This window comes from Perissodus microlepis, chromosome 11, assembly GCF_051167445.1.
Source record: "Perissodus microlepis isolate ML-2025 ecotype Zambia chromosome 11, ASM5116744v1, whole genome shotgun sequence".
Classification (NCBI taxonomy): Eukaryota; Metazoa; Chordata; class Actinopteri; order Cichliformes; family Cichlidae; genus Perissodus; species Perissodus microlepis.
The window spans coordinates 27,424,374-27,446,376 of NC_140471.1; the positions used below are offsets into that span (position 1 = coordinate 27,424,374).

At 39.4% G+C, this 22,003-nt stretch overlaps 2 protein-coding genes across 8 annotated transcripts; one reads left to right on the forward strand and one right to left on the reverse strand.

The window, feature by feature from the left end:
* Positions 1-901: 901 nt before the first annotated feature.
* On the reverse strand, positions 902-16,107 carry rragca (Ras-related GTP binding Ca). The gene is made up of 7 exons (XM_084943788.1): positions 15,516-16,107; positions 11,415-11,618; positions 10,351-10,550; positions 6,846-6,960; positions 5,523-5,665; positions 5,037-5,185; positions 902-2,804 (listed from the first exon to the last, which is right to left on the reverse strand). Exons 1-7 carry the CDS (start codon positions 15,696-15,698, stop codon positions 2,650-2,652), a joined length of 1,149 nt encoding a protein of 382 aa, XP_084799914.1. The 5' UTR covers positions 15,699-16,107; the 3' UTR covers positions 902-2,649.
* On the forward strand, positions 14,753-20,787 carry LOC146378076 (c-Myc-binding protein-like). 7 transcript variants are annotated; one of them, XM_084943793.1, is made up of 5 exons: positions 14,753-14,922; positions 17,309-17,381; positions 17,919-17,967; positions 18,128-18,257; positions 20,455-20,787. In XM_084943793.1, exons 1-5 carry the CDS (start codon positions 14,896-14,898, stop codon positions 20,518-20,520), a joined length of 345 nt encoding a protein of 114 aa, XP_084799919.1. In that variant the 5' UTR covers positions 14,753-14,895; the 3' UTR covers positions 20,521-20,787. The 7 variants fall into 7 exon arrangements, with proteins under 7 accessions (XP_084799919.1, XP_084799918.1, XP_084799923.1 ...); XM_084943792.1 differs by having other exon boundaries at positions 14,754-14,922; positions 17,306-17,381; positions 20,455-20,786; XM_084943797.1 differs by lacking the exon at positions 20,455-20,787 and adding an exon at positions 19,232-19,690 and having other exon boundaries at positions 14,763-14,922.
* The last annotated feature ends 1,216 nt before the right edge of the window (positions 20,788-22,003 follow it).

Consider the following 22,003-nt stretch of genomic DNA (forward strand, 5'->3'; position numbering starts at 1 on the left):
CAAAGCAAGGCGGCTAAGGTTGGAGGAGAGCTTAAGGAACCGCAGGGAAACCATCGGCAGGATTAATGCGGGAGATTTTTATAAGAAATTACTGGCTTAATGAAGTGGATAAAAAAGCTGTCAGTGTTTTATTGCATCTAAATTGTGTGGAAGTGGTGTTTAGCTGTTTCGCCTACTCCCCACATAATGGGTCGTGACAGTAGCTGTGAGGCTTATTTAACTTAACTGGTGAATAACTTGCATGGTGAAGCTATTCACCGAGTTGTTTTTATATGCACTAAACCAGAAAAGGGGGGGGGGGGGGGGGATTTTTTCTTTCCCCACTCATTATTATGCCATCTGAACAACAGCCAACTTTAAGAAAACTGACAATTAACAGTCTGTCTTGTTTTATATTGGAGTAGTTTTGTTGAGCAAATAAATGTTAAAAACGGTTATTTGGCATTTTAACACGAAAACATAGAATCGACATAAAGATGCCTTTTTTTAGAAATTGGATGCGAGTAAACACCTGTGTTTCCTCAATACTGAGTAATCCAATTTATTCTATTGTCATGCTCATAATGCAGAACCAATAAACGAAGCAGCAGTTCTCGCTGTTGTTATAGACGCTGGTGACATTTAACAGGCTGTATTCACCGCACAGGTGAAGCAATGGATGCACACTTTCTGTATTTTTAACAAGTATGAAAAAGACTTATTGGTCTTGGCAAAGAGAAAACTGGATATCATAATAGTGGAGAGGAGACTTGGATGGTCCTGCAGCACCATCTTGTGTTTGTTTGCACTTTTGCATTAGATAGTGAAGAAAGGGTTGTCAAACAGAATGCAGACATTTCCGCACATGTGGCAAGTTTCTCAAATATCTCTTAGTCAACGAACTAATAAAAGCACAAGAACACACTTTAAATTTTCATTTATTTCACACAGTATAGCATCACATTACATGAAATCAATCATCCACCACAGTTCTGATGTGCAACAATGAAGCGGCGACTTATTCTCAGGTGACTAATGAAACAACTTCTCGGGCCAGTTTCAAGGAGCACCAGAATTACCTGAATAACTTTGCTGAATAAAACCGGGGGCACCTTCAAAGCTAGAACTTAGTTTTACTCAGAAAAGTTAGCTAGATAATGTGGTAATCCTGGTTCCTGAGTCAAATTCCCGATCTTTAGGTGCAACCGGTACGAGCTTTTACCTCTCAGTCCTGACAGAAGCAAACACAAACATACAGACATGAACAGTGCATTTCATTTTAATGGCGATTATAATAAAATTTGGTCTTTTTCCTCCTACTTTAGCAGTTTGATTTTCTTTGTTAATTCCATTTCCACTCTCCCCTTTTCAAAACAAGAAGCAATGTTTTGGTTGAGAACAATTCAACTGAAAAAACACACTGATGTATGCATGCTTGGAGTAATGATTTGCTCTTGTGACTCCCGCCCATCAGGACTAAACTAAATCAGGTTGCTACATGGGTTAATAATTTTTGGCGGGACTGTGACAGCGCGGAAAAGCATGCAAGCATGCTGCAACCAGTCTGGCAATCCTAAACCATGAGTCCATCTGGTTTCTTGACCTGTTCATCAATCTTGCACCTCACTCATACTTAACAAATTTAATTAATATTTTTCTTAAATTGTGGCATAGTGTAACTGGCTGCGATTCATTCATGGTGGCAGTGCTTTTGCAATGTGTATGTCTAAATTTCCAGTAAACTCCTTTTTCTATTCATCATAAAGTCAATCAGAAGCTGTTCCTCAGTGGAGCACGAGCACAGAAGAGTTATTTTCACTGAATGAGAGGAGTTTAATCATGCTAAACTGCTCTTAGCTAAAAGGACATATATACGTTTTCTGTTAAGTTCCTTCACAATAACTCGCCTGGGATTTAATCAAAACCTTTCTCACACACACTCACACACACACACACTCTAACTGGACAACACAATCCCTTTTTAGTCTGCTCACAAAACCTTATTTTCCCTTCACAAGTCAAACCAAAAGCAAGTTTTGGGCAGCATTCAGGTAAGGTGAGGTGAATGGTGGTGAGAGAAAAAGCTTGCACTACAGTCAAGCTTTATCTACATAAGGCCATCTCTGAACATGTGTGGGTTTGGACCAGCAGTTTGCGTCCATCGTCTTTTTCAGCACAGAAGTGGTCGGGGTGGGTTCATCACGAGACAGAAGCCTCCAACCTGACAGTTTGTCCATATGAAGAGGTTATAACAGAGGGTTTTATTCCCCCACATCACATTGTTCATACAGAGGAAACAGCAGCTAATTATCACAGCCTTTGACTGCTTTAAGAAATCCAAAGAAAGATCCTGAACCTTTTCCTGTTCAGGTGCAGTTTAGTCTCTCGGCTTCCTCAAAGCTAACACAGTGCTTTGCATTTACCTGATGCCTGAATTTCCCTTCAATCGTCCATCTTGGCCTGACCCCTCTGTGCTCCACTGCTGCTCCCACACTCTTGGCTTGAGGCATTTCTCAGTGCTTTAAGTGCTGGGAGCATGGGATAGTGACTGGTGCGCTGGTGAGCCCCAGTTTTGTAGTCTTTTCTCTACAGGCTCCCGAGCCCTTCCTAATCTTTCCTTTCCTCTTCCTTCTTGTTGCATCTTTTTGTTTTTTAATTTTGCATCAGCAGCTAGATGGTGTTGCGTGGTATGCCATTGAGTGCAACAGCCTTGGAGCAGGGTGAGCCCATTGCCTGTGGACCAGCTGAACGCGGAGTGGAAACTCCCACCTCAAAGACTTCATGGATAGCCTTCCGGAAACAGTGGAAGTTGTAGTCTATTAGTCCTGTGAAAGCGAAAAACAAAAAACTATGTTATTAAACAACTGATCAGTCCAATGACTGTTTGCTCACTTCCAATGAAATGAACTGGCACTAATTTTTTAAATGGTAGTTATATTTTGATGACGAGGGAGAGAATATTAACAAAAAATCCACACTCTCCACCACGGGCAAGACCAAAGACCTGTCAAAGGACATGACAAGCAAGAACGTAGAGCTGCAAGGCTGGATACAAGACCATCAGCACGAAGCTTTGTGAAAATGTGACAGCTGTTGGTACAGTTTTTTGGAAATTGAATAAAATATAAAATCACTATGAATCGCCCTCCGTCTGGAGTTCTATGCAGGATTGGGGTGAGGATCATGAAAAAGGGGGTGGATCAGCCCAAAACTACATGGGAGGAGCATGTTAATCATCTGAACATAGCTGGGACCACCAACAACACCATTGGTAACACAGTATGCTGTAATAGATTCAAATCGTGCAGGACCAAAAATGTCCCCCTGCTCAAGAAGTCACATGAACAGGCCCATCTGAAGTTTATCAGTTGACATCTAAATGACTCAAAGAACGCTTGGGAGAAAGTGTTGTGGTCAGATAACACCAAAATTTACATCTTTGGCATCAACTTGAACTGCAGTGTTTGGAAGAAGAGAAATGTTGAATATATCCAAAGAACACCATCCTCACAGTCAAGCTTGGAGGTGGAAATATTACGCGTTAGGGCCGTTTTTCTGTTTAGGGTACAGGCCAACTTCTCCACACTGAGGGCCCAATGGACAGGGCAAGATATAATGTTAGACAGGAACCTCCTCTCACAATCCTGTAGAGGGAGCTGAAGCTTAGAGTTGCCAAACTGGGGTATTGCTTTGGGATTCAAACAGTAGTAGTAACAGTGCTTCTGAAAGTCTACAAATCTATAGAATTGCCATATGCTACTGCCAATTATAAAGATTACTCTGGAAGCAGCACGTTTTCAACGATTTCTGTATTTACAGCTTTACAATTTGATATAGATCCTCTGCTAAGGGAACATTTTATATGTGGACTTGTTGAGTAAATGTTACACTAACTCAAAACTCACTGAAATGTGCATGCATTCCCTTTGGTGATGCAGAAAATGTAAAAGTGTTTTTATATTTTATACTGCTGTCGGGATTTTAACAATTAGCACACAGAACAAACAAAAAGAACACGTATACGATCAGTAAATTGAATTTAACTTTTATTCCCATGTGTCCTTTGTTAGGCTATGGGACAGTAACCTTTTAATGTTTAAATGTATGATGTTTAAAATTTCAGCGCTCTATTGTGCAGCCATCACATTAGAAATAAACAGCAGTATTGAGAGTGCTCTAAGAATTAAAATAAATAACTTGAATTGTTTATTTTAAGACTGTGCACTAAATCCCGAGATTAGTGATTTTGTGCAGCATTAATCTCATCTCGTTTGCTGCGGTATTGCATTTTAATGTTAGATTTAGAGTAGGTGACACTCACAGAACCTGAAGCACCCCGAGACAGGCAGAGAAAGCCCACAACCATAATGTGACATCCTGAGGTTTAGGCTTTATCCAGCCAGCTAATGCAAAGAAAGCCCAGCTATGTTGAAGGTCCTTCATAGTACATCCCATAGCTTGTTTGAATACACAAACTGATCCAGGGCTAACATGCTATTAAATGATCAGGGTCTCAAATACAAATTACAAATTGATATCTTTTTCCTTTAGCACAACAGCTTTAGCTTAAAGTTTGTGATGGGACAAACTTTTAATTTCACTTAAGAATTCATCGACTGTGTTGAATTCTCAAGGAGACACACAATTAAGTATCAAAATAAACCCACTCTCCTACACTCTCCATAATATGGGGGAACAAACTGCAGATGGGCTCAGACAATCACAAGCCACAAAGATATTCACCCAAACTGCCATCCAGTATGTTGCTATTTAAATTAATTGTAAGTGGTGGATCTCCTGTTTTTGGAGCTTGAAAGTCAATTACTGCTTCCTTTTATCACTCCCAACTTTTGCTATCTTTCTGTGTAATGTACTTCAGTGCATGATAACATCCAGGTTTACAAATTGCACTCCATCTGTACACATGCAGACACACACTATTACTGCACTGATAAACAAAGTGAAAGAAAACATGAAGACATTTGACACAAGCCAAAACCATTAACCAAATTAAGCCAAGTGAGCAGCAGAGGATCACAGGTCATCTGACAGCTTACCTTTGCGCTCGAAGCTCTCTTCTCGCAGGATGCAGACAAGGGCCAGGAACTTGGTGACCTCTTTCAGGTACAGCACAGTGGTGTTGTTGAGCTTGATGATGGCCATGGACTCCTTGTCATAGGCACTGCCGCTGCCATCTTCCTTCAGACTAGTGAAACACAACAAAACACTGTAACATTCAAAGAGGAAATGGGAAATAAACTGCAGCTTGTCTATGAGGTTATTAATTGTGCATAAATTAAGTCGTGCTTCAATGAAAGCACCCTCAGACAGCACGTGGGTGAACTCCGTCTCTTAAAGGCTTAAAAGATTTCAAAAGATTCAAGCAAATATGACAGTAGTTATTATTATGCAAATGAATGCAGAAAGTTAATATAAAATTAACTTTATAGACACCACTGACCAAAATTATGTTTATCAAATCATGGAGCACTCATTACTCAACTCTGACCTCTTTTGGTGCATCACTAAAGCACAAAACTCACCCATAGATGCAGGAGACATCGATAACCACATCAATCATATCACAGCACAGTTCATAGGACTGCATGTCCACAGGAGAGCTGTCTGTGGCGATGTAGATCTTACTGACCACGTCAAACAGAAAGGCCTTCTCTATCCCTGAATTCTGTCACCAACAAGAAGACAGACAAACAAAGGACAGACAGAAGAAAGAGGCAGTCAAAAAGTGTAATTTGGTAAAGAAACGGGAAGCTACTTCCTGTTACAATTAATGTCTGGTAGCAGATCCCTTACTGAGAGAATAAACTAACTTACAGTTTGTTTGTTTTTTGTTTGTTTTTTTACAAGGGCTGCAAAAAAAACAAACAAAACAAACAAAACAAAAATCTGATTTTTGATTTGTGTATGATCAGGTTGTAAAATACAAGTTTTTTTTTTTTTGTTTTTTTTTTTAAAATGGTCTGAAAGCCTGAAATAGCAAAATAATATAAAGCAAAGAAAATGAGCTGACTCTGAAATGTCATGAGAATAAATGTTTTAAAAAAAAAAAATTAATTTATGAGAACATTATGAATACAAAATGAATGGGAAATGAGCAAGTTGTGGCTTTTTTTGGTCACTTTATCGTGTATTATAACATATATACACAATCAGATCCCATAGTAACTCAGGTATGAAGACAATGTGTCATAAGAGCAAGCTAAAGTCAATGCTTTATACTTAAAGCTTTACATATGAAGAGAACTGTCAACTTATAACACAACAAGCTTAAACTGATGCAGTCTAATACAACTATAAAATAAATCCTGCATTTATATTTTTTTAAAAAAGGCAAAAAAGTGATTAAAGCTGTTTTGAAGATGCTGCCAATTTAAATTTACAATAACTTTGGAGCATTTTGTTTGTTTTTGTTTACATGTTTTTCATATAAGTAAAGAGGCAAGTATCTGTTAGTTAGCCAAACCTCATCCAAAATAAACTTTGCAAACTAAATATGAACTTGTTTACTGAATGGACTGCCTTAATACAGTAAATCTTACCAAACTAGTTAGTACATTTAAGGAAGAAACAGTTGTTCTCCACTCAAAAGTCATACCCTGAGATAAAACAGTTAAAAGTTACAGAGCGACTACTACTACCAGTGTGGGACAAAGTAGCATTACAACTGAGGATCACAAACATCTACAGAAAAGGCTGTAAGGACAGTGGAGGAACTGCCAACACTAATGTGGCTTCCGTGCTGGCAATGACTCACGCCATGAACGCTGTCACACATAAATCACTCCATCAGTGACAAAGTTGCAAGATAATTCTTATGCATAAAGGGTTGGTTTTTGTGTGCTTACAGAAATGAAGATATTTAGGAGGTTCTCCAAGGTGGGGAGCTGTGGGATGAGCTTCTGCACCACTTTGCTGAAGGCTTCAAAGATTGAGTGGTCATAAATACTCGTCAAGTAAAAGCTGAATGATGAAGAAAAAAAAGGAAGCATATAAGCTGTTACAAGTAGGAAACACTTCTCACTTCCTCAAAATGCATATGAAACCAGGTAAAAATACATAGAGTCACAAGATCACATGACAAACAGTTGCAGAATTGTAGAAAAGAGATGTGAATCAAAGCATTAAAGCCTGATTCAGACAAAAGCACAAGGATAAAAACTTAATGCTAACTTGGCAAAAAAAAACATCTGACAAATAAAAAAAAAAAAACAGTCTTCATAGGACTGCTGAAAACTAGGCACACATGACTTATAGACATTGGTTAGTGAGATGTATAAATAAAAAGTTTGTGTCTGAGAAAACAGTGGTGTGAGCCAAATGGAAGCATCTGCATACACTTGGCAGGAGCTCAACTTCACAATGTATTACGGTGAAGAAAGCACCAGAGGCAGAAGGCAGAGATCCACTATATATCCAGGACCGCTCAGGCTGTCTAACCGGAATAAACAACAATCTCACTCCACATAAAACACCCCACAGTGTGCCAACACAGTCCTAAAAATCAACAGTAAAGCTGCTGCAGAGCTGCCCAGGCTCAACCCCGACAGTCTGTTTAATGTGCTACACAACACATTTAGTCTTCCTATACAGTGTGTCGGAGCAAAGGCTGCAATTAACATTAACTCATCGCATTAGAGCTGCAACATAAATTTCAGTATCTAGTAAATCAAGACTAGTTTGACTCTAGAAAATATCACAAAAATGAATCATGTGGTAGCCATTAGAAACAATGCATGTCTAAGACACTTTGGCCTTGACTTTACTTTTCAAATTAAGAAGTTGCGCTACATTTTTATACTGTCTGACAAAATGTCTATTCACCTCCACAGATCTATGACCAAAGTAAACCCTTTCCTGACAAGTTTAGTCTTAAACACTACTTTCAAATCTTAATGAATACAACATATTGTTCACTTCGTAAATGATGATGATGAGATAGCCTTTATTTGTCAGTTGCAGTTGCCCACAACCGAGATGACAGACCTTGCCAACCGTACATACAATACACAAACATCGCATTGGGGAGACAGGTCAGGCTAGGTAGCAAGGGGGGGAAAAAAAAAAACAAAAAAACATCGAAATGTGTAACACAAAGGATAATACAGGAATGCACAGATATCAACACACCATAGCACAATAAAACACAGACAAGCAACATGGGAGAGTATTCCAGTGTGTACAGCTGATCTGGGACCGCTGCAATCTTCGATTGCGCCTCCAGCTGATCCGGTGTCCACACCGGATGGGAGGTAAGCATGGGAGGAGGCGTTGGATCCGGGGTAGGGAGGGTGATAGTGAGGGCGTATCAGTGTACGTGTTTCGTGTGTGTGCGCGTGTATCCTGTGTTCAGCTGGGAGAAAGCGTCACCACGCCCGGTTAAGCGTCAGTCAACAGTCTCCAGTGGACCCAGGTGGCCTTGAAGGAGGGACAAAGAGTTCCGTCAACAATCCTGTTATCATGGGAAGAATTTGTTGTTCCAATCAGCTTCAACTTTGGCAAGCCTTCAGCTGGCGCCAGGGGGGCCGCATGAGTGAAGATCGTGAATGTTTGGGTTTAGTGCGAACAACTGCATCCAATTTTTACAGTTGGTCTAATGTCCATCACTGGTCACCAGTTCTGTCAATTCCCGTTGTTCTTCTCCAAGATGTTATCCATATTGCAGAGCCATGAGCTTCTCCAAGATCTTATCCATATTGCGTTCAAAACACAGTCTGAGTACTCACAGCCCTGCCAATCGTCTATCATATCGGCCAGCCTTATGGGATTTTGAACAGCTGTAGCCGCTTCTTGTTCTTCGACAAGACAGGTCCAAGCCAGCTCCAATCAGCCAGAACTCTGTTATCATGGTTCCAAATTGGTAGATGTTGTTCATTGTCCTCCATCGAGAGTGTCGCCAGACACACGACGCAACCGACCATCGAGTATCCGGCAGCAAACGTCTCCGCAGGACAATCGGGCTCTCCCAAGCCTAGCAGGGTGTCAATTCCATTACGGGACCAGTTGATCAAATCCATAATTCTTTAGGCTTTAGAGAACAAGACTGGGAAACTCTTTGAGGGTTAGAGTTAGACGAGACAAACACATATGATGGTCCCTATTAGAATCAAAAGCAGAAGTACTTAAAGTATCAAATGTCCATGTTTGTTTAGTTACTTTTACCTCCTCTTGTTTCAAAATGGTAGGATGAGTATAGCCAAAACAAGTAACTTGAGGCTTCACAAGATGAATTTACTATGATGGTGACTTTTTGACACCAACCACACATCAAAACAAACCAAATAAAGAATTTTAAAAAAACTGAAGCCATGACATCCATTGTGCGAAATGGCAAAGTATTAATTGCATTCTATGACAAAATTTAAGATCATTTCTTCAATCTAAAGACTACTAAATGAACATATTTAGTCCTCAGGCTATATAAAAGTTAAAACTTTTAGCATTTATGTCAGAAAACAACAAACCATGGTGTGCTATGTGCACACAAAGATGAACCAAACAGCAGATGTGTACTTTGGCTTTCTTTCTGCATCTCAAGTTTTTCTGCCCTTTGGAGCCTTAATCACAACAGGTCTGATAGCTGTCGCAGAGGCCACTGTTGCTTCATTAAGAGGTCAAAGAGGAATCTCACAGGAACACTAAAACTATGCAGACAATGTTGAAGACACAGACTACTGGATATGTAAAGACGGAAACAGAAGCTACTTTTAGGCCTTATTATTAGCAACAACACCAATTACCAAATGACATTAATAAAAACAACCATCCCAATGGCTTTTCTACTGCAATTATTGAAAAAGGGAAAAACAAACAAAAAGCCACTATGATTGAAGCAAGAGCACTTTACCAAAAAAAACCCCCAAAACTATTTTTAAACTATTTTATACCATACTCTTAAACCATGTTTATCAAATAGGATGAGTGGGGCCAAGTTTCCACCATATAAAACTTTTGTGGAAGAGGTTAAAACATCTCTCAGTCTCATGTGTCATTACCAGTCAGTGAGGTTGTCTTTTTGTGTCTGCACTGACTTGTGTTTACTCGTGTCTGTTTACGACAACGTGATTACGGGTGTTAAAACTGTCTTGAATAAAGCTAGTTTTGTTGAGAGACTAGGCTTTGTCTGAGAGATTTGGGGTAAGCGATTAACTGCTGTACCAACTTATTAACGGCCATTTAAGCTGTGGCCTGTTTTCTTGATTAGTGAAATCTGTTAAACAGTAGAGTTATTGTATTGCATTATTGAGTGTATGAAACTTTGTTTGCTGCAAATCAAATATAAAACAGGATGGATGTCTCCCCCTCTTCTTCTGGCTTTTACAGATGATTAAAATAATCACAAGTTAATCGTACCTGAGATGCAGCTTCTCTAAATTGGCATCTACCAGATCATCATTGGCTCTCTGATGGATGTCTCTTTGGGTTTCGATCTTGTGATCGTCTGACAAGCCGTCAACTTTGTGGATAAACACCTCGAAGTTTATCTCTGGATTGACCCTGTAGGCCCGTGACACAGTGAGATGAAGCCTACTCAGAGCCTCCACATAATCATCCTATAACAAAGAAGATGACACAAAAACAGGCATGTTCACAAAGTGAATCTAAAACAAGATTTAAAGCATAATCTTCTGTTCTGGACACAAAACCAGAAACAACATGTAGCATAGAATATTTAACAATTTTAATACTACCATGCTGCTTTATTCTTACAGAACACTACATCCATAATCTGCTCTTTTTTAACCTTAAAAACATTATGAGAAAATATTTTAATGTAGTAAGAGTGTATATAATATCCAACAACGTCCTTCAAAAAAAAAAAAAAAAAAAGTTATCACAGTGACATAAACAGGAAAATCAAGATGCGCTTCTTCTTAAAGAAGTGAGAATGACAGTCTTGTGAGCTAAGCCCAACATAATTATTAGCTGTCACTCCAGATAACATGGAGGAGTACATTCTCATCAGTTTAAAGTGAGGTTTGAGGAAATGCACCTCTGCCCCGCCTCCCAAAACAGCAAAAGGAAAACAGCTCTCCTCTCATATCACTGTGTGACCAACTGCTGAAGCAAATTGAATCTGATGCACCTTGAGCACAAATAAAGCCATGCAATCAGATGAGCTGTGGCTTATATCGCAGCTGAGATTACTTCTTGAAAGCACTCAGAGTCATGTGGACAGCGCAGGCATAAAAGCCGTGGCATGTAATTGTCTTTTATTCAAGCCACTCTGGCTGTTCATCACCCAGCTCATTATTCAGTGCTGAAATGGGTGTATACTTGGATGCCTGTTTTCTTCTTCTGTACAGTTTCATCTTAATAAAAATGTAAGTGGTCGTGATTCTGAAAGCGGTCTGATTTTGCACTTCTACACTTTATCTTATCAAACAATTCTTCCTCTTTTTTTTTTTTCTCTTCACCTGAGCATCAATAACAAATATCAGAGCCCCGGTTCCTCTGAAGATCATCTCGTAGTCGAAGGTGGGGTCAAAGAAGTCGACCTGGCCGGGGAAGTCCCAGATCTGGAAGTTGACAAAAGAGCTACTGGAGATGTCGTCCTTGTAGATCTTGTTGGTGCTCTCCAGAAACAAGGTCTCATTGGGAGACATTTTGTGAAATACCACCTGAAATGAAAATTGATGCCATGTTTCAGCTGAATAAATACAAACAGAGTCTAAAGTGAGGAACCGGATTTACATTGCATTTCCTGCATCAATTATCTTGATGGATAACGCTGCAGCTAGGCTTTTGACAAAATCCTCCAAGTACTCACATGTGACACCGTTATTATCTCAGTTACACTGGCTTCCTGTTAAATTTAGAGTTGATTTTAAGATCCTGGTCTTGACCTACAGAGCTGTGCACGGACTGGCACCTGCCTACATCTTTGATCTGCTACAGCCCTATGTCCCTAGCAGGTCTTTGAGGTCATCTGATCAGGGCTTACTTGCTTTAAAAAAAATACTAAGAGGAGGACTAAGGGTGATAGAGCTTTTGCCACTGTAGCCCCTAGACTGTGGAACTCTCTCCCCCAAGCATTAAGAACTGTGGACTCAGTAGCTGTTTTTAAAAAAACAACTCAAAACTTACCTTTTTAAAACTGCTTTTGGTTAATTTTTTGCCTGTTTTATTTTCTCTTTTTAAATCTTTTTATGACTTGTAATCTTATGTGCAGCACTTTGTGATTCTGTCTTGAAAGGTGCTATATATATAATAAATTTATTTATTTATTTATTTAAGTAAATTTAGTGGGGAAAACTGGTATATGATGACACTCAGCAAACAGTGGGATTATGAGAAATTGCACTTTTATAAGAGGGTCACTGAAACTTTAATATAGCAGTGACCACAAATCTGTGGTAATTCTGACACTAGCTGCTGGGAAAAAATGCAAAGACGTCCGTCTGTTCTTGTTACTTCATCTTTATTTATTGGAAATACTGGGGACAGAGGACACAGCGCTAATCATTGCAGTCACTAGACAAACATGCGCTTCTTCAAATTTTCAATACTGCAATCAATTCTTAACTGCCACTGACATAACAAGTATGTTTTTCTTAAATCAAGAGTGTTGGATATCAATTTAGTTTTATTATTTTATTACAATTCTTTATTTCTAAAGTCTAGTTTTTATTTTTATATTAAATAAATACTTCAATAAAAACTGGGGAGCTAGGTAATTTGGAAGGGGCTCACATACGAGCTAGTACTCCTCCACACTGAAAGGAGGGACTTTGGTGATTTGAGAATCTGACTAAGATGCCTTGTTGCTCCTAGACGAGTAATTTCAGGTATGTCCTACCAAAAGGAGACCCTGGGCAGATTCATGGAGATTTGACATGTTTAAACTGAGATGGTTGTCCTCACGGAAGAGTTTGAGGAGGTGGCCATAAAGAGGGGGTCTAACAGATGTGTAAATAAATTTTTTTTCAGTATAATAACCTTGTTAACTTTTGTTGCAGGTGTGAATTTAAACAGACTTGAAGTCATCCAGCAACGTTTTAAGTCCGATGACCGTACATTTGTATGTGTGAAGACACGTGTAAGGTTTTCTTCACTTGTGGTTTACAAATGGCTGTTCCATAATCCCATTATTAAAATATTGCAGTCATGTGAAAGATTATCACAACAGTGCTGTAATTTGCTTTATAGTGTTACTCTAGCACAAGGATATCATCCAGACATCACATGTAGAACAAGAGGGAAAAGGGCAAAACACTGCAGACTCAGATCCATTGCAACACGTCATTCTCGTCAGCATTTTTCAGCTTTTCACGCTGCGGATAGTAAAGTGGCTGCTGTACATTGAACTGAAGTTAACAATTAATGAGAGGAAGGCTTAACAAATAGGGTAGAAAACGAGATGTAGTGGACGTGTGATGTGGTAGGAGTATTTGCTCCCCTGCTGGCATTTTAAATCAATGTGTCGTCCACTGAGGTCACCGGCCGATGAACCAGCAAAAAATCCAAATCACATGTTTCTCGGGCTCAGTTGGCAGCTTACATCGAAATGTTAATCTTCGACTTGAGGGTGTATGGATTATAGCAAACACAGTGCAAGTGCACATATATGCACTGGCACAGCAGTGTGATTCTTCACAAGAAAGTTTCTCCATGCACTTTCTGTAGGTTAGGTTTGCGGCACGTCAAGCTATATTCAGTCTTTTCCTACTTCCCCCTTGGATTTGAACATAAATAATAAAATATCATAAGAAGGGCCAACTACATCTAATCTATTATTAAACAACAGTACAACAACAGTGAAAGTGGCAGGCCAAGAAACATATTCTGAGCGGCCTATAGATGAAATATGAAATAAAGACTAGAAAAAGAAAAAAAAAAAACTAGAAAAAGTGGAACCAGCCTTGAGGGTTTGCTGCATGACAGGTGGTTGTGGTCATTTGATTATTTACAGTTACAATTCCATACTTTGGGGAATTAACAAAATTAACTGAGACTCAGTTTCTGGACTTTTTTAAGGAATCTTATCATTCCGCCTTATACTGTGCCTATTTTTAATTATGTTGCAGTTAACTGGATTACTAGTAATGAACTTTTTTTTTTATTATTCTTTACATATATTAACTTTTTTAAAAACTTTTTTCCCCATTTTGTTTTAAGGAAACAAACCTTTTCTTTTTTTTCAGCGCTTTCGACGCCACAAAAAGGATTTGCTACCTTGGATAAACATCAGCCCTCCTATGAGGGATCAACACAGCAAGTCATCTGCCTCTGCCTGAGCCTATCCCTAGCACCAACCCACAATATCCACAAGTCCCTTCTCTGTTATCCACACTCCTGCTTTTCCTTCTCTCTCACTGCCTCCGAACGTGCCTTCCCCCTTTGCCAACAACTGCAAAGTTTCTACAGGCGTTGGTGGCTTGTTGCCTCTGCCATAACTTGTAATATCAACTTTTTTTGGCTCCAGGCTTACAGCAGTCACCAAAGCTGACAGAGGTTTTGCCTTCATATTAAATGTCATCTACACTCATAAAGGGTTTTACTTAGTGGGGTGAGGGTGGCGTTTCCCTGCATTTAGCTAGCAAAAAGTCTGTGTTACTTAAATCTGTGGATGATGATGATTATCTTTGGCCATTTTTTAAAAAAAAAAATCAAAAATGCATTTCAAACTTAAGCAAATTAAACATCACTTTTTAAAAACATTTTATAGACAGCCATTAATATGCTTTAATGGAAGGCCAAAACTGCTTATGAAATTAATAATTAGGAATTCAGGTGAAAACACAGGTGCCGCTGGTCATAGCAATCTCAGAGCAGCTACTGAGGTCATCTCCTAACAAGGAGCTGTGTCACTATACGGCGGGCTTAATTTCCTTGAGCATACTGGAGTCCTGGCTGTTCCTGATTTTTGGGAGTGTGGGAGCGTCTGAATAGTCCATCATGCACAGGGGTAGTTACTGGAGGGGGGTAAGTAGCGGCCGAACAAATTCTTTCTCCCTCTTTCTTAATTAGATAAAATGGGTACGACTCAGGTAAAGAGGCCTTGCACGTGCTGCACTGATTTAAAAAGTGTTATGGCTTGCAGACTGAAAGGTGTGGTCGCTCTGATGTCATGTGAAAGGCACACTCCAAATCTATACCGCACAGTTGGGTGGGACTGACATAGACTTTCTTTTCTGTTTTTTGTTTGCATGTCGGATAAGTTGTTAACCAAATAGTCACATGCTGCATGTACACACGTACTATTAAAGATGCACCGAGCGCCTCTGTTCAGCTGGTTAATAATTCACTCCTGCGGACACACCGGCGTTAGTTCACACAGATAACCAAGTGACCATTAGCTTTCTACAATTTTTCTTTATTGTGACTATGATTGTTATTATTATTTCTTCAATTCTTACGTAGATGAGCACGCTGTCAGCTGACTGATAACCGTCATCGCTCGCGACATGCTAACCCAACTCGGTAGCTATTTTGGCTAACGTCCCGTTTATACTCGCGTGAGGCTGAGGCAGGCGGCGCTCGCCTCGGAAGGCTAACAATTTAACATCTCCGCCTACCTTCTGTATCGACGATTTGCCGCTTCTCCTCAGGCCCATAAGCAGGATCCTGGGTTTGCTGTCGGACGGTGCCGGGCTGTCCTCGATGTCGGCCTCCTCTTCACCATAACCGAAATCTTTGGGAAACGAGTCCGCAACCCCGTAGCTGTCAGACAGCTGTTCCACCTCGTACTGAATCGACATTTTGTCCTAAGCACGATCGCTTCCCCCCTTATTCCCCCCGTTTACTTTGTCGGTTTGTCGGTTTGTTTGTAGCGGGCCGTTGGTAGGCACCATGAAGTAACGTCACCCGATGGAGATAGTTTGTCAATAACGCCTGAGCTACTTGGAAACGCAGAGCGTGATCCCACACATTTCCTTAGGATTTCCTCTCGCCCTGAAAAAAAACTCACCATTTAGTCCCGCCCTTTGATTCTGATTCGCTGCTTGGGTTACAATTCGACAGGTGATTGGCCGAGCAGCCTGCCACTTTAATGAGGTTCACCGCTGTCACCTGACTAGTACTCGGACTTGTTTTGTGAACTGTCGCTCGAAAGGGGAGAAAATAAAACCTTTCTTTTCTTTTTTTTTTTTTTAAATGAGCTATTTTAAACCACCTAGAGTATTTTTTGTGGACTAAAATAATAGTCACAAATGATCTTGGGTTAAAAGGGAACATTTAATGAAGACGAACCAAACAGAGTGAGCGGTTATGGTGTTATTCTGTGTTGTTACCAACAGATGGAAGCAGGCGCCTGCTACAGTGAAGCAAAGGCTTTCAGGAGCCTTCTGAAATGTAGGAATTATTTATTTCCGCAATTGTAGGACATTAAATAATCCATGTTGAGTAAATAAATCCATTGTTGTGTAAATTATATTGCCTATGCAATGCCGCATAGCATACGGCAACTACAATAACTCTTAAAAAGTGTACCTAGTGTATCTGTATAAAAACTGCCTGAGTTGGACACATCTAATTTTTTGATGGTTTATTATTTATTATTATTCCTAAACACATAATGATATTATTTTGTTGTTGTTTTGTTTAGCAGTTTTGACGCATTATTTGCCCTCCAATCGCAGAATGGCCTAAGAGTGCAATTTTAAGTGCTTTGTAAAAGAGGAAAAACAACAGAAATGGAGATATGTAAGAATTTATCACTGGTTTCGTGACGAGGAACCTTTGCACGTTCTTATATTCCCGAGGAGCTCCTGAATGCAGCTTTGACTCTGCGGAGCAGTTGGTTGAGCGAAGAAGATAAACGAAAGTAAACTTTTACCGACCCGGCCGGCGGTGTACCTGATTCTCAAAGTTAGGTGCTCCCATTTTAAGCGGAACGGTAAATATAGGAGCTGTCTACACGAAAAAGGGCAGTTTTCTAACCGACATTACTATGGCACATTATAAAGTAAGCGCGTGTGCTGTCATTGTATTCATTTTACTCTGCTGTTTTTAAGAACCCGCTTCATGTCCTGTGTTTCGAGCTAGCTAAGCTAATGTTAGCAGGGAGGGAAGCTCATCAGGAGGTCGCCATCGCACCTGTGACAGCTTGTATTTGGGCTTTCTCGGTGATGGGGGTCTGCAAATGTTTGTGGGTAAACAGAGTTTGGAGAACGTAAATAAACTAGCTACGGCTACAAATTATACTTTGTTTATTACACCTTTGAAGTGCAGGGCATTAAATACGAGGAAATTACAAATAGTGAGGACACTCTTAATCATATTGGTCCACTCTAGTAGGCAAGACGTGACAGCTTAAAGGTACTTTATGATTAGCTGGTAATAAAATGTCTTATTTTTCTTCCTCCAGCAGGGTCCAGACCCCAAGAGGGAACAGTTTAGGAGATACTTGGAGAAAGCTGGTGTTGTTGACAGTCTAACTAGTGGTATGGTGCATTTCTTTTCTGTTAAAGTCATTATACTAGCTTTGGGAGCTATTCGCAAAGTATTACAGAGCACAACTGAAAGCTAGACCCTCTTCTGACAGTGCTGCAAATTATTATCTGACACCAAGTAGCCTTGAGGGAAAATCATAACATCGAAAACCTTTTCACCAGTGTCAGGCTTTTTAGTAAACACATCTTAACAACATGGATTGATAGCTAATGTAATGTTGATAGAGAATGTAAGATATCAAACATACATTTTTTGCAGGATTTTCCACCTATTAAGAATTTTTGACTTGTTTTTCACTGTAAGAAATGGTGCCGAACTTCTCAAATTCATTAGATTATAATTTGAGTTAACGTAAATGCACAGTACAAGGACTTTGCTTGAGTAAACAGTCCAAATTTGCCATTTAACTCACGAATTATGTTATCAGAGATCAAGTAAACAGAACTAAGAGTCCATCCAAGTATTTACTGACAGTCAGTGATAAGTAGAAAGTTTAACTCTTTTTTTCTCCCCCTCCTGGTCTTCAGTTCTAGTGTCGCTATATGAACAACAAGAAAAGCCCAACAACGCTTTGGAGTATCCTTCTAATCGCACAAGCTGATTCTGAACATTATGAGCCTGCAACATTATGATCTGTGTGTTGAGGTGAACCTTCAGCTGATATTTTCCCTCCCAGCTACAAGTCTGAACAGAAATTACACTCGCTGTAGATTCTTTAACTGGCTCCTTCTACCAGATTTGTCAAGCAGCAACTCGGTGCTGTTGGGCAGACTTCAGAAGATGCTGAGGCTCTGCAGCAGGAGGTGATTAATCTCAGGCAAAAGTGTGCACGCTTGGCAGGGGAAAATAAAGAGCTTAAAGCAAAGGTAAGCCTCCAGTGGTTTGTAAAAAGAAGACTTTTTTTTTTTCTTCCTTTTTTTTTTAAATTTTTTTATTTTTAAAACCTTATTTAGATTTTAAGATTTTTGAAGCACAGTCATTATAATTACACACAGAATGCAAAGAAGACATGGTGTCCTACAGCTGGCCAGAATAAATTAATGCCAAGATACCACAAGTTGAAATAAAAAGCAAAAAAAATGTCGTGCAATGATTTCACAATTCATCAGTACATAAGTTAATACAACACAAAAATAGACCTTTTAGTCTTCAATTATTCTAAAGTTCAGAGTACAAACTTTAACATGCACAAAAGTAGCGCAACATATCCGAAATAACTTGAAATGAGACAAAGAGAGACAAAATGACCCCATGACCTTGGAGCAGTGTGTTCGATTGAAGCATTAACAAGTTTTAACCAGCGTTACAAATGTAAACGAGTGATACTTTCCTGAAAACATGCAGTTGATGCCTCCCAGTTTGTTTGTTTTCAACATTTAACTTCATATTTGTGAAACTGTTTTGCTGGAAAAATTGGGATCATGCATAATTTTTCAATTTAATCTTTTCCATACATTCTTTCCGATACCAATCACATAATCTCCTGAAGTGCAATGAAAAGGAATTTGCACAAAACTCCTTGTGACTGTCTGGTAATTTTGTTATGATGTAGTGCATAGTGTGTCCAGACTAGTAAGGACAAAAGAAGCAAACCTCAATCATGTACCATGTCCTACCTTTGTCGTGGTACAGCTCTATTCCGAGGCTTCTGGTATGAGTATTGTATCGCTTCTCGTCGGCCAGTGTGTTGTCTGCCATGATGCTTTTTGATACCTGTCTGCAACAGTGTGTATTTATTTATTTTAATCTGACAGTCTGCATGGACACAAGGAGCTCCTGAAAGGCTTGTAAACTCGACTAATGTAGATGTTTGGGTTTTTTTTCTTCTCTGTCTCTCTAGCTCCAGCGTTATGAATCTGTACCTGAAGATGGAGGCACAGCTAACTAGACCCCAACAGCATTTTGTTTCTATGTTGCTATCACTTTAAAAATTGAAGGCGAGAAAACACAGTTAGGTGAAAACTAAACATTTTTATGTTGCTGTTTTTGTCTTTTTTCTAAATCTCAGTTTCTACTTTACTACTTTTGATTTAACTTATTTTGTACATGAATGTATATAAGTGTTGGGAGTTTTTTTTTGGTTTATTTAGTCTTTAGTATAGCTTTATAGTAGAAACTGACTTTCAGCATGACGAGTGGGTTAGCAATAGACAGCAGTCATTAAGCTGTTTGTTTTGCTTTCCTGTCTTGTTAAGAGGACACACACTGCTCAATGTATGTGTGTGTTATTTACAAAAATCTGGTGTAGGTGCACAAAAATATATCACATCTAAAATAAAACATGGCCTTGTAATCACTGTTTTGTTTTTTGTTTTTTTTGTGTGTGTTTTGGTTTGTTTGTTTTTTCCGATTTTAATCAATTTATTTACAGCAAACTATCAGTGAGTTCTGTAATGCAACAGAGTTACTGTGGTCATTTACAGCTGTGAAGGCTCATTAACACACATCCTCAATCACCCGCTGAAAGAAACCAGATATAAAACACATTAAAAAACAAACACCAAGCACAAAGACCTTGGGGACCAGAGCACATTAGGCTTTCTTCCACACTTAAAAACCTATTTCTCCAAGTGCATACAAAAACCAAAACTATGAAATGGTGAAGAAAACTGACAGTATTGTTTTTGTTCAGATAAGTGCTTATAGTAATGTGTCATTTGAGATTTAAAATCCAGTCCAGATGCTGTGAAACCTGAAATTACATTAGAAAACTTCCAATCAGATGTTCTTCTGTTTAACAAGATTTTTTCTGGAAATGCGCAAATTAAACGACTGGTAGAGGAAGGTGTAAATTAAAACAGCCAAAGCACCGTTGTCACAGCTCACCTATGTCTACCCAGTGCAGACATGTCTAAATTTACTAAATAAATAAAAAATAATAAAAATAAATCAGCTGGTGTAAAGTTTCTCAATGTAAAAGGAGCGCATTTATAGGCTGGACCGCTGTGTCCTGTAATGATTTTTAGATTTGCAGATCTGAGATTCGTTTGTTGCTTCTGTTACCACTAATGTTTCGTAGTTGGAGGAAGCTGTATCCTGAGCTCTAAAACTCCCTTTTAACAGGAAGAAACCTCCAGCAGAACCAGTCTCAGGGAGGGGGCAGCCGTCTGCCGCGACCGGTCGGAGTGAGGGGAGCTTTATTCTTCTGCCATCCCTTCTCTAGTATCCAGAGCCCATCAAGAGCGTGGCCCATGGAAACCAGAGAGGGAGAGGACATGGTCTGCAGCACCCAGTAGTGGATCTACTGCACCCAGGCTGCTTGGTATTGGAGAGAAAGTCAGCATGCTCATTGAGCCACACATGCTCAACTGCAGCCATAAGGGGAAGCAACCGAAAGATGAAGACAATGGTGAGCCAGACTTTTCCTATGGAAGTGGAATGGATATGCACCAGCTCTAAAATCCCCCCGAGGAAGTTCCAGCCTCTCATCTTCACTCTGCCACGATGACTGATAGTAAGTCAATAACAGAGAGACAGTAACTAAATAAAAGCAAAGAAAATCTGCTGAATTAGTTCAAACAGCAACATTAGCAGCAGTATTTTAGACTAATGGTGCATAGTATAAAAAGATTTTTTGATAGTTAACAGTGGTATTGTCAAGATATAATATATCTCAGCTTAACAAAATGAAATGTTAACAAGGAGAAAACATCACGTTTGCAGAAAGCTGCATTTCCAAAGATGATTTCAAGCATATGATGATTTGCTGAAGAGCGTTACGACCTGTCCAGAGATCACATCTGCCATATATTTGAAATAATCTTTGCTGTCCATTTTCTCCAAATGTGACATTTTATCCTTGGAAATGTTGATGTTTGAACTAATTCAGCAGATTTTCTTTGCTTTTACTTGGTTAATGTCTCTCTGTTATTGAATTACTATCAGTCATCGTGGCAGAGTGAAGATGAGAGGCTGGAACTTCCTCGGGGGGATTTTAGAGCTGGTGCATATTCATTCCACTTCCATAGGAAAATATGTCTCACCATCCTCTTCGTCTTTCGTATGCTCGATGTCAGTAGGTGGATCGAGGATGCTGTGGGTTTTTTTAAAATGAGTCTTTAATTTCTTTAAACATAAGAGTGCTGGCACAGATTCATATAGAGTGCCAAATGTAAGCAGAGTATCAAAAATATTACACAAAACCAACCTGAGCCCTCTGCCCCAGCATCGTCACATGACTGAGGGATGAATCAGACTGCTTTCCTCTAACTAAGAAACATCAGTGGTAACATGAGCAGCAGGCAAACCTGAGACCGGCAACTCTAAACTTCAGCAGTTTTCTGAATTGCACATCGATGTTGTCAGTGTGCTAATTTCCCAGATGTGCTTATTTCTACACATTACATTTAACCGCAACAATCAGGTGAGATTTAGCAATATTAGTCCCTGATCTGTCTTAATGCAACTTCTCCACATGTAGCAGAGCTTTAAAAAACACTAAAGTAATGCAATATTTATACTTTTAATTTTATTTGGGTTTATTTTTTTCAAACTTTTTTCCCCCCGTTTCTGCATTTCTATCAAAACTGCAAAAAAATAAAATAAAATAAATGTAACCACTGCGTCACACATATTGGTGCATTAGGTAAGAATAGGTGTGCCTGCACTGGGC